This window comes from Callospermophilus lateralis, chromosome 13 (assembly GCF_048772815.1).
Source record: "Callospermophilus lateralis isolate mCalLat2 chromosome 13, mCalLat2.hap1, whole genome shotgun sequence".
Taxonomy (NCBI): domain Eukaryota; kingdom Metazoa; phylum Chordata; class Mammalia; order Rodentia; family Sciuridae; genus Callospermophilus; species Callospermophilus lateralis.
In genome coordinates this window covers 75,532,096-75,544,205 of record NC_135317.1, presented here as the reverse complement: position 1 = coordinate 75,544,205, position 12,110 = coordinate 75,532,096, and the positions used below count along the sequence as shown (strand labels likewise).

Genomic DNA, 12,110 nt, shown 5'->3' with positions numbered 1-12,110 from the left:
TCAGCTAGATCTTTGGTATCTTCCTCAGAGACCTGGAGTTGGTTAACCCAGTCTAGAAGTAGGCAAAGTTCTTTAACAGTACCCACTTCTCCTTACAGCTGTAGGCTCAGGGACTAATTTTTCCACATTGGAAATCAGAACCATTTCCCAGAGCTTCCCCTTTGCTACATTATCCCATCGGACTCTGTCCAGAAGTCTATGAAAAGATATAGCTGTTCTTCCCATAGAGAGAAGTGCCAGAGGTGTTTAGGATCACACAGCAGATCAACGGGGAAGGCTGTGGGGGGTAGAATTCAGGCCGCCTCTAGCTTCACCCATCCTCTTCTCATCCTGTGTTCCTTTCAGTTTATTTACATAAATATGTTCAAAGGCACACTACTACATTGTTCATGGTTACAGAGTAATAAATCTTTACTGAAAACAGTAATGAGTAAACAGATGCAAAACTTAGAGGAAAATGTTCCAGTTAAGAAAACAACTTAATGTTTGCCTGACATTTGTTCCTGGAATGAATGGCCTTTGCAACTCCATCTCACCCTTGAGGTCTTATCTAGCAGCACTCTTACCAATCATCCCTCTCCTTCAAAATACAGCCCCTCTCCCTATTCGTTGCTGCTGTCTAAAAGGTCCAGACAACTGGAAAACAGTAGATTTTCCATCGGAATGAGTTACTTTCATAGGACTCCCTTTCCTTTACGTGTCTTCTGTTAAAAACTAGGATTTCTTCGTTCCCTCTCACGTCTCCGAACCTCCAGCCTCCAGCCCCTAGCCCCTACCCTCACAGCCCAGGGTTCCCTCCTCTCCCCGAGCCTCGCATCCTCCCCTTTAAGGCGCGCCCCTCCCCCACACCAACGCCTCCCCAAGCCCCACCCCCCTGAACCTCCCCTTTAAGGACCGGCCCCGGACGCAGACGAGCCTGTGACGCGGCCGCCGGCCCCGGGGCTGGGTATATTGTCGCGCGGCCGCTTTCCCCCCGGGCCGGGCCCCCGCCGTCCCGCGTTCCCCGGAGCGCCAGGCCCCCGGGGGGAGGGAGGGAGGGAGGGAACTGGGCCGGTGGGCGCCAGCGGCGCACGGCGGGACCCACGGAGCCCCGCGACCCGCCGAGCCTGGAGCCGGGCCGGGGCGGGGAAGCCGGCTCCAGCCCGGAGCAAACTTCGCAGCCGGGCGGGGGGTGGCGGGGACCCCGTCCCGAGCCGGAGGAGGGGGCGGCCGCGGGCCCTCCCGCCTCTGCGCCCGCGTCTCCGGGCACCATGCTGTCCAACTCCCAAGGCCAGACCCCGCCGGTGCTGTTCCCCAACCCGCCGCCGCCGCCACCGCAGCCCCCCGCCCCGGCCCAGCCACCGCCGCTGCCCCCACAGCAGTTCCCCCAGTTCCACGTCAAGTCGAGCTTGCAGATCAAGAAGAACGCCATCATCGACGACTACAAGGTCACCAGCCAGGTCCTGGGACTGGGCATCAACGGGAAAGTTTTGCAGATCTTCAACAAGAGGACCCAGGAGAAATTCGCTCTCAAAGTAGGTCTGGGGCCCGGGGAAGGGGAGGACGAGGTCGGAAAGGGGTTCCGGGAACGGATCCCCAGCTCGCTGGAGCGGCCGCAGTGCACGGGCGGTCAGCGCTTGGTGCTGACCCTCACCTCGGACAGGGTGTCCCAGGCGACTGTGGGGCCGCGGCGGGGCTGCCCGGTCAGGGTGCCCGAGGTGCCCGGGGGTGCGCGGCGAGAGGCGGGAGGGTGGCGGCGAAGGTCGGGTCCCGGCAGACCTCGCCGCGGAGACCGAGTTTCCGGTCACCTCCGGGAGTGAGTGGCGGGGACTCTAGAGGACTCGTGAGGACTCTGCCATTTTGGGGTTTGAGCGGGATCCAGCCGAGTCGCAACGGTCTGGCTTCGGGACCACTTCTGCTTATTTCACCAGATCTCAAGGAAGTGATTTTCGGGGCTTGTGGCTCCTAATCTTTCCCTCCCTTCATTCTTTCTTTCTGCGGGCACAAAAGACCCATTACTCATTGAGCTGGTTGGTCGGTTGGTTTGGAGAAGTCGGATCTCAGAGGTTTATTTAGCCTCACTCCTTATTTGGGAGGCGGAATGTGTGATTTCACTTCCCTGGGCCTTGCGAGGGCGGCCGTGCCGCGGTGGGGCGCACCCGCCCAGGAGGCGCGGGGCTGGAGATTCCGCGGGGACACCGTCCTCCGCGCGCGGGGGAGGGATTGTTTTGATCCCGGAGCAGGCCCCCTCCTACCTCCAGTGCCTGTGAGGCCCCAGATGGGAGGCTAGCAGGCTGCGGGGCGCGTTGTCTGCTGTTTCCATAGCTCCATTGATCTTTGTAAACCCAGTCTACAAGCTTCAGCTCGGCCAGGCGCTGATTCCGCAAATCCGAGACAGCCTCTTAGGTCCCAGCCTCGGGTGAGTGATGGACAGCAGGAGGAAACGCTATTCTTGGACTGGGGAAACCCAAGCTTTTTTTTTTTTTTTTTTTTTTGGAGGTGGTATGGGAGGGAGAGATGGGGATTCGTGGCCACACCACTTACTTCAGAAGTTAAACGGAATGGACTTGGAGGTCTGATGTGATGGAGTGTGAGCCGGTCGTTCAGGGTCACCAAAAAGGTTCACTTCTCAGAAGTGTTTCAGGTCCAACCACATCTCTAAAGGTGACAGGGCAGGTCTCTTTCCCCTGGGGTGTCTTAATGATTGGAGGAGGGAAATACTTCCTGTGTTATATTTTCCTCTTCCCTTTCAGCCCACACAGCTAGCTGTATTTCAGTTATCAAACACTAAACCCAGATATATATATGGCAGTCATGTCCAATTTCTAGATTTTAAAGTCTCTATTTTCCTGCTGCTTTCATCCTCAGTGCTATCAGATTTCTTTGGTTTTTACTCTAAGTTTTTCTGTCCTGGGATCTCAATTGTTGCTTAATGTTGATTGTTGGAGAGGGAATTTATCAGTGTCTTGACCACTGTACTATGTGTGCCTTTGACTTCTCTTTCCATACTAGCTACTAAGAGGAGAGGTGGAAAGGTATTTGGATGGACCATGGCTCTGACCTTGGAGATTAGAGGTGAATGAATATAATTTGACCACAGTTAACCTGTGCTGTTGAGGAAGTGACGGACATTCTTTCCTGCAGAGTTTTCTGTCTCTTTTGAGATGCCATCTACTTTCAGCTTTAGCAGTCTGGGGGCACTGGCTGTTTGTTCTCTTGGTTAGCTGGAAAAAATATAAAGACTTCAGAATAAAAGCTCTCAACTCCTGTTTCTTATTCTATTTAATAGACACACACCCTCTAAAATGCTTTTGGGTAGTAATTCAGATTTTTGTTGTAACTAATAAGAGAGAAGTTTGGGAATTTTTCTTTGAATATTTTTGAAAGAAAAAAGTGAGTATATTAAATAACACTCATAGCTTATTTTTTCTGCAGGTAGAAGTGGGTGAAGATTGAAGTCAGAGGCTGCTGTTTTGACAGGCAGCCTGCTTCCAGATCTTAGAAGTTGACTCAACTGTTAAATTGTAGATTTCCCACACAGCTTTGTGTTAAAACTTAATAATAGAGGAAGAAAGGAGGATGAGGCATTTGGAGACTGACAGCAGTGTCAACAGCACTTTCATATCCAAATATTGGCTAAGACATAATTACAGCTGTGGGGGAATCTGGTTCAAAGAATCCTGCTCTAGAGACATATACCAAAGAGATTTCCAGATCTTAGATTTTGATTAATTTTAGGTGCTGAATAGTGAAATAATTTTCAAAACCAGGGGTCTTTTGATTATAAAGCAAGGAAGGAAGATGTGATGGGACAGGCAGGATTGGTGATTCCATTGGAAAGGTACCTGAGAAAGAGGCAGGAGACCTTCCTTCACATGTGTGCTGAGCCCATTCTTGAAGCCTTAGGTCAGGTTGAGGCCAGCTGCTGGGCTGTAATGGGGTTTCCAAAGTCTGCTATCTTGTAGGTAGCCCTGGGAGTTGATGGGAGGTGGTGGCTGCCTGGATACCCTGTGGCTTGGTGACCTCTTTGCCCTGTTAAGTGAAATCAGTGCTTTAAAAATGGTCCCAACTTACCCTGCTGCTTCTTTACCTTCACCTTGCTTCACCTTCATCTTGGAGGGCAGATGTTTAAATTCTTTCAGTGGGTGCTGTGACTTCTCCCCATCATCTCTTCTATCAAGTTCTTAGTTGTACCCATACTTCAGGCAGAATTTGAAGGGGCTCATGGGGTCATCTCATCCTACCCCATCATTTTGCAGATGAGAAAACCAAGACCCACATTGAAGGAGTGGCTTGCTTCAAAACAGCTACTTACCTGGTAGAGGCAGGATTAGACCCAGGTCGTCTGACTCCTGGTCTCAGGCTTCTCCTTACTTCCTAACTACAGTGACATTGATGGACATGGGGATGGTTGCTATTCCAAGGTACCTTGAATCTGCAGAGCTACTATGCCCTCAGGTCCTCCTTTGGCTATTGCCAGCGGTTGCTGGGTGAGTATCTGTCACCTTCCAACCACAATCCCCAAAGTTGGAGGGCAGCTTCCAAACTCAGTAGCTCCATGAGTTTTGAATCTGTGGTAACAAGCTTTTTTTTTTTTCCCTCTACCAATGAGTTTTGATAGAAATATTATTTTTTATTATTTATACGAGAAAATGGGGATTCTGTTTATTTCTTTGGTAGGGACACCAAGTCTCAACTCATTTGCGTGTAAATTGGTTGCATTCCCCATGTGGTTCCTCCATTGCTTCTTGCTTCACTGTGTCATGGAGACTTTCAGGTATTAGCTGAGTAAATTTAATTAAAGTTGATACTATTGTCCTACTCTGCTGTGCAACACTGATTAGGTGAAGCCTGTTATTGCCTTACAAAATATAGAATGTTGCCATAACTGATCTCTGTTTATCTTTCCATCACATAGACTAGAGGAAACAAGGTAATGTAGATTCTTCTTTTCTTTGTCCAGTGGGCCTCCCTCTGCAAGTCATGTAAGTGCTACTTTGGTGTGGTTTCCCTTGGCATCATGAAAGGGAGACAATTAGAGCCTCTCACTTGTGGTCTGGACACTGAAAAGGAGAAATGCTAGAACTCCCTCGTCCCCCCAGTACAGGTGGCTTCCTATCAGCACACCTTATCTGTGCACCTGTGAGAGAGAGGGCAATGTGGCTGGATAGCATCTTAAATTGGGGTTTGACGGGCGGAATCACAAGGTAAGGAGTCTCCCTGACCAAACCAGCCTCTTTTATATCCAGTGTGGTTCCAGATAGCTAACAGGTTGCTGAACACTTACCACATGAATAGTCCTGTAAAATTTGGGTGGAGGGGGTAGAGCCAGTCAAGAATCCTATTTGGAGGAGGCAAATTAACAAATATAGTCTAGGGCTATACTGTGGAATATAGTAGCCACTACCCATATGTGGCTATTAAAATTAATGAACAGGAAGGAATGAAAACTAAAAGTTAAAAATTCAGTTGTGCCAGGTGTGGTGATGTAATTCCAATGACTTCAGAGGCTGAGGCCAAGGGATCACAATTTTGAAGCCAGCCACATTTCAAGTGTGTGGTAACCTCATGTGCCTGATGGCTTCAGAATTGAGGAGTGGAGAACATTTTCATCCTTGCTGAAAGTTCTACTGGACTTTGCTGGTCTGGGGGCTAAGTGTTGGTTAGAATAGAGGAACTTTAAAAGAGAGCTGTCTGTGAGGGCTGAAGGAACTGAGGGAAGCTTTGACTGGTATCAGTGGGGGCATTCCTGGGCTTCTGAATGAGCAGGTCTGCTGGAGGACCTAGTGAGGTCGCATGTGTGGAAAGCCAAAGTGGGAGGAGCAGGAGACCTGGGTTGGTCACTGCTGGGATCTGGGGTGAACCTAATCCATCTGTGTATCAAAGCATGTTTTAAGTGTTTGAGGGGCTTGAAGTTGTTATAAATAAATGTTTAGAATCACAGAGGTTGGGGTTTGTGGACTTTGGAAGGAAGGGCCTGGTTTCTGCTTTCAGAGACCCTATACCTCTCTTGGGGGAAGCCTCCAGGTATATCACCCTTGGCCTTGTCCATGACCCCCTTTCTATTACACCAGAGCTCTTGGCATCACTGAGGCAGGATCAAAGCTGAGTTGGCTCATGGTCCCTTTTCACTAGCGAGTTCTGGGCTTTGATGGAGCTTGAAAATAATCTCCAGCTAAGATCTGAGATCAGTGGCTATTAGGAGGGGAGAGAAAAGCCCTCTCAGGGCCTCAGAGCCACATATTGGTGGGAGTCTGGAAAACAAAGGGCCTGTTTTTCAGGAGCAAGGAGATATTGGTATCCATGGTTGAGAAGATGTTTTGATCTCTTGGGACCTGAGGGATTGGGCCATCATCCATCTACAATTTGACTTAAGAAGCAGGTGCTGGGGATTTGGAGGAGGGCCTGGAGGAATCAAGCCTCAGGACTGCTGGAGGCAAATTTAATCCCTGACCAAATCCTGGGGCTGGGGGAGGGTCAAGCTCCTGTCACTCACAGAGCCCAGGATATGAGGGGTCTGTGCCAGGGGGAATATCAGCCAAGGTGGCAAAGAGCTGTGACAAGAGCATCTGCATCTGAATTGTTTCATAATTCCCCTGCAACCCTGCCATGCTCCCAGCCAGGATTCTCCCTGGTGGTTTGATATCTGTAGCACAGGAATTCACATTTTCCTCCTATTCTCTTCTGCTCAGTCCCTTCCAGGGGTCATGTGAGGCCTCTCTCTTTCTTCCCTGTACTGAGTCTTTCCAGGTGGTTGTGTCCTGGAGGGAGATGAGTGGACAGGCCAGAGTTCTTCTATGAAGGGGCCGCAGCTCCTCTTGGTAATGGTTTCAGGCCCAGGGGTAAAGGGACCCATAACTAATAGTGACTTGGAGTTGATGTCTGTCACCTTTCTTGCTTCCTTTCATCTCACTAAGGAAGAGGCTGGATCAGTGCAGAAAGGTTCTGTGGCACATCCAAGATCTTACTTGGTGTCAGCATCAGAGCCCTGCCTTGGGACCTGGTTCCCTGGCACCTGCTCTTGGTCTGAGTTCCTTGTTTTTTTGGTTGCTAGAATGTGGTAGTACTGGGGTGATAAATATGGCAATCAAAAACTGAGCTCCACCAACTCATCTTTCTACATAGGTCACCTTATTTATACATGGGGGCATTGGTAGGGAAAAAGAGGACATCCCATTGAGCAGCTTAATATGTACCAGGTATGTAGTCCATCAGGTTACTATGCCTTTTCTGGTCTGTAGGAAAATACTGATATTTTGTATGTTAAGATATAAATATCTATATTATAAGTAGAGATGAGACTGTTTCTATGGGTTATGTGCTAGATAAGAAAGCAAAGAACAAAACCAAATAACCAACAACCAAACCAAACCAAACCAAACAAAACAAAAACCAGAAAACAACACTGGTTCTAGCCTCTGTGCTTTGCTAACTTATTGTGTGACCTTGAATAGGTCAGTTAAACTTTCTGGGCCTTAGTGTCTACATCACAGGGTCTGGCTTCAGTAGCCCCTGAGTACTGGCAGTGTGGGATAGCAGAAGAGGCAGTGTTAGAGGCCAGAGGCCAGGTCGGCAGGATAGGTGCTGATTTACTCCATGTCTGCCCATCAGCAGTATCTGGGCCAGTGTGATGCCCTTTTGGTAGGCATAATGCTGGGCTCCCGGGCAGCCTGTGTCCAGTTAATTAATAATCATCACTGACCAGCTGTTCCTCCTCTTCTATGAAGACTTGGAAAGCGTTCCAGTTGGTGACTCTGCAGAGAGATGGGCTATGTAATTCAGCACAGTGTGTGTCTTCTCTTCCCTTGAGATCTTAGTGTAGTCGTGGTACAAAGTGGAGATGAGAAATTCTTTATTTTCCCTACTCCATAATACCTTCTCACTTGAAATCATGGGATGCTAGAAGCCTATTCTGTCTATGTGGCTGTGCTCTGCAGACACAGTTCTGGGTGGGATGTTCTGAACTGACAGCTGGGCTGATCCCAGACCTGACAAGGAAATTAGGATTTATGTTCAGTTCCATTCAGCCAGAGAGGCTGGGTAAAAAGTGAAACCTGGAGTCTGAGGAAGCAGGAAGAGAAGGAGATGCCTACAGGTGTCTGCTCTCTTTCCTTTCATACCTGTTCACTCATGCTGAGAACCGTGGTTTCAATCCTGTGGGTCTGAACTGTGGGTTCCTGTGTATCAGGCCATCCAATTTGGTTGGACAAGGAAGAGAGGCAGAGGCACAGAGGAAAGGGGCATGAGATTGGACTTGGCCTGTGGCATTGTAGAGTTCTTGGGGACTTTATTCTCTGGTCCAGTAAACACCTCTGTATGCCAGCTGGCAGATGGTAGAGCCTGGGACATAGCCCCAAGGTCAACCCCTATTTGTATGTAATGTTCCCCTCCAAGTTCAGCCAAGCTGTGTGTTCCTTCCACTAGGAACATGAGCTCTCCAAAAGGGTCATGCAAAAGGGCATCTTATTCTTGAGGGACATTTCCAGGCATCTCCTGGCCAGTGCCCATCTGGGACTCATCTGGGAGGTGAAGAGAGGTGGCCAAAGGTAGGGAGAAGCTCTGTGACTGCCTGTTGGCGGCCTTTTCTGTCTCAGAGAAGCTGGAAATCTGGAGGAGTAGAACTGTTAATGCCTTCTTTCTGTTTGGCTTATCTCCATGACAGTCTTCTTTTGAACACTGAAGTAAAGGTGAGATCTCTCCAATCCTGGGGATTGAAGGAAACTAAAAGGGAGACCTGTGGACTGCCTCTGTGTCAACTCTTATGCCTTCCTCCTCCAGCAGGACTCCTTACCTGCCCTCTGTGGCAGATGATTAGGTTGATCACTTTGTCATATCAATATTGTTAGGAAGCTCCCAGCCCACAGTGGACGTTGACAGTCTGGCCTCCTGCCCAGGACCCAGGACTGTTACTCAGCCCCTCTGTCCCAACAGCTAAAAATAAACCTGCCACTGCTGCAGCCAGGCCTGATATCTGTCCCAGGTCTTCCTGCCATACTGCTGACCTGTTTATCACACTTCTCACTCATGCCCTGCAACTTTGCCCCTTTTTCTTCCAGCCTGAGCTTGGTAGGCAGTTTGGCTAATTCAGTATTCTGAGTGCTGGGAGATGAGTTGTGTTGGTGCTTCTCCAGACATTTAGAATCATGTGTACAGAGGCTCTCTGAAGCAGCCTTGCCTGTTCCCCAGTGGGAAAAGGTTAGATAAAGGAGGGCAAATGAGGCCTCCGTGCTTGCCGTTAGCTCTGGGGTCCTCCAGGCTCTAGTTCTGAGCAGGCCTTCTTGCCAGAGGATATATGGGATGAATGGGGCATCTTCTGCCCCAGCCCTCACACTGACCACTGTGGGATTGAGCTTGCTACCTGGTTGTACTCCTGTCCCATTTCTAAGTTATACTCTCCACCTCCACAGTGTGAGGCTTCAGGTTACCGCATTCTAAGTGTGACCTCATCTTGTTGGCTTCTAAGAATAACTGGGTCCTGGCTCTTGGGGCCTCCTTTCTGAGTCAGGCCATGGCCCCTGGGCCTCCCTGCTCAACCACCTGCAGAATGTTAGTTACCCTAGAAGACATGTATGGGTATGTAACTCCACTGAGGCACAGGACTCCCCAAGTCCTACCTCCTGGCTCATATCACTCTCCCTACCACCAAACATTTCTTTTACCCCCTGACATCAGGGGCAGAGGTATTGGTGATCTGTGTCTACTGCTTGGGGACCCTGGAGATCTGTGGAGCAAGTTAAGGAAATAGGTGCAGGTAGCTAGAGTATCTGCTTAGCCAAGGGATGCCGGGCAGAATATTTCCTTCAGTTTTACTTTGGCATTCTCTTCTGATTTTTCCAAACCCTGGACAGTTGTTGGTACTAATCATGGTACAGGAAGGTTCTGTGCATTTTCTGGGATTAAGGTTTGTTTGGTTGTAGGGAGAGTGATATGAGCCAGGAGGTGGGACTTGGGGAGTCCTGTGCCTCAGTGGAGTTACATACCCATACATGTCTTCCTGCCTCTCCTCTTGGGTCTGTTTCCTCATTTCCTCTGCAGGGAAAGGTTTATTTGCCAAGGCCCATTGGACTCTGGAGGGGAGGAGCTGGATGTAGTTGCTAAGAGTTTATTTTTAACTCTGACAGAAGGAGTCCCTGTCCTTGAAATGGCCATACCCTTTCTCTTCCATCCCTGCCTTGGTCTATGATTCTTTGGAGAAGGCAGTAGGATTCTAAAGACCTAACTTCACAGGAGCTCTCCAAGTGAAGAGTCTGTAGCTTGCTTGTCATGCTTGGTTTCTGCAGAATGCGAAAGGTCTTGGGGCAGGGGAGCGAAGGGGCAGTTCTAGGCATTCAGAGGGTGGTGTGTGGAACTCAGAGCATTCTAGGAATGCAGGTGGACTGGTGACAGGACTGCGACTGTGACTGCGACTGCGTGTGCCCTGGAGCTTTGCTGGAACCACCAAGGGGTCATCTTGTGCTTTTCTTCCCTCTCAGGACAGATGCCCAGGTTGCTGGCTCCTTGTAAAGCCGAAGAGAGTAAATGAAATAGAGTAACTATTTTGTTAATGCTTATGTCATAGAAGTGCCTAGTGGTATTGTTATTCCCTTGACCTCCAGGCTCACAAGCACTATGTCCTGTCCAGCAGAGCTGCTGTGATTCTAAGTGATTTCATTTCATTTTATTTATTTTTATTTATTTATTTTTATTAGCTACACATGACATTACAATCTCAGTGATTTTATACCCTTTGTGATCTTTTTTCCCTCTGCTCTTAGGAGGAGGAGGGAAGGTAGCACCCTCTCTCCTGATTCACAGACTGTCTTCATTCGTTACCTTGGCTCAGATTCTTTGAAAGAAAATAAAGTTGTATTGCAGGTGTAATTAGAGAAGGAAGGAATAGAGAAATATAGTGGTGAGCAGTAGAAACAGGGTCTATTTTGAGAACCCTGATGTGGAGTAAAGGTCTTGCCCCTGCAGTTCCACAGTATGTGGGGGTGTGGGGGTGTCATTTGCCTGAAGTGCAGCTCTGATCACGAAGCTTCCCTGAGTAAATCCATTAGTGGGTTCCTTTAACTGCTGCTTATATGAGATATCCAGATCCTTCCCAGGTCTTTTTTCCTACCTAAGCTTAAATGACTTATATTTGTTGTTTCCTTAATAGAATTCTGGTTTCCATGCCTAGACCTTTGTGTCTGTCCATTTGTATCTTCTCTGCCCCTCCCTGTCCTGCCCTGTCTATACCTACCTATTCTGCCCTGCACAAAGGGTTGTTCTTCTGTGAAGCCTTTCATGCCAAAAGTGAGGGGCTGGGGGTGGGTGTAGTGGATGTGGGCAGAGGTTGTGCCTGGCACTCACAAGGCCCTGGGTTCAATGCCCAACACACAAAAAAATTGTCTTCCCCTCCCTGCATGTCTAATTGCCAAGACATCTGTCATTTCACTTCTTAAATGCATCTCTGCATCTGTAAGATGTTTCTTTAGATATTGGATTGGATTATAAATTCCTTAAAGACTCATATCTTCAATTTTATGGTATCCTCTTATTTCTATATAGTGACTGTATGCCCTCATTTAAAAAAAATTCAGGGCTTGGGGGCATGGCAGCTCATCCCCCTTAATGTCTGTCACTGTTCTGTCTGCTGGAAGGCATCTTCCATGCGTTTCTTTTTTTCCTTCCACCCACTCAGATCTGCTGACTCAAGAAGGTATCTTGTGTTTCTGTGTATGGAGTTCTCATTCTCATTTTTGTAAGAGAATTGCAAAAATTGATGTTTCTCCTTCTCCCTGTTCTAGGGACCCTCCCTTTCCTGCTCCATTATGAAGATGACCCTTCTGCCCCTTGGAGAACTTTAACTGAGGGAGGGAGATAGGAAATGTGCCTATCTGTACAGTTCTTGGCATTTTCCTTGTTAGCTTCAGACACACAACAGAGACACACAGATGATGTCCAGGGTTATCTCTCTGCTGGCTTCACTCCTGTGTTGAAAGAGGGACTAGCATTGAGCATCAAGTTCCTGGGACTGAGGTCAGAGGTTTGAACCTTATGGGGCTACTTGTGTCCATGCACAGCGGATTTGTACAGGAAGGAGAATCCTAGAGAACTGGCTCCTAACCCTACATATGAGACTCTGAGCAAGCCCTAAAACCTCTCTG

General features: G+C 48.7%; 1 protein-coding gene across 1 annotated transcript in view; it reads left to right on the top strand.

Moving 5' to 3' along the window:
- Positions 1-1,161: 1,161 nt before the first annotated feature.
- The window catches only part of Mapkapk2 (MAPK activated protein kinase 2), a 44,311-nt gene continuing 33,362 nt past the window's right edge, over positions 1,162-12,110 (top strand). Inside the window, exon 1 of the mRNA XM_076831410.2 lies at positions 1,162-1,514. Coding sequence (XP_076687525.1) covers positions 1,251-1,514 — 264 coding nt within the window. The 5' untranslated portion in view covers positions 1,162-1,250. The remainder of the gene's footprint in view (positions 1,515-12,110) is intronic.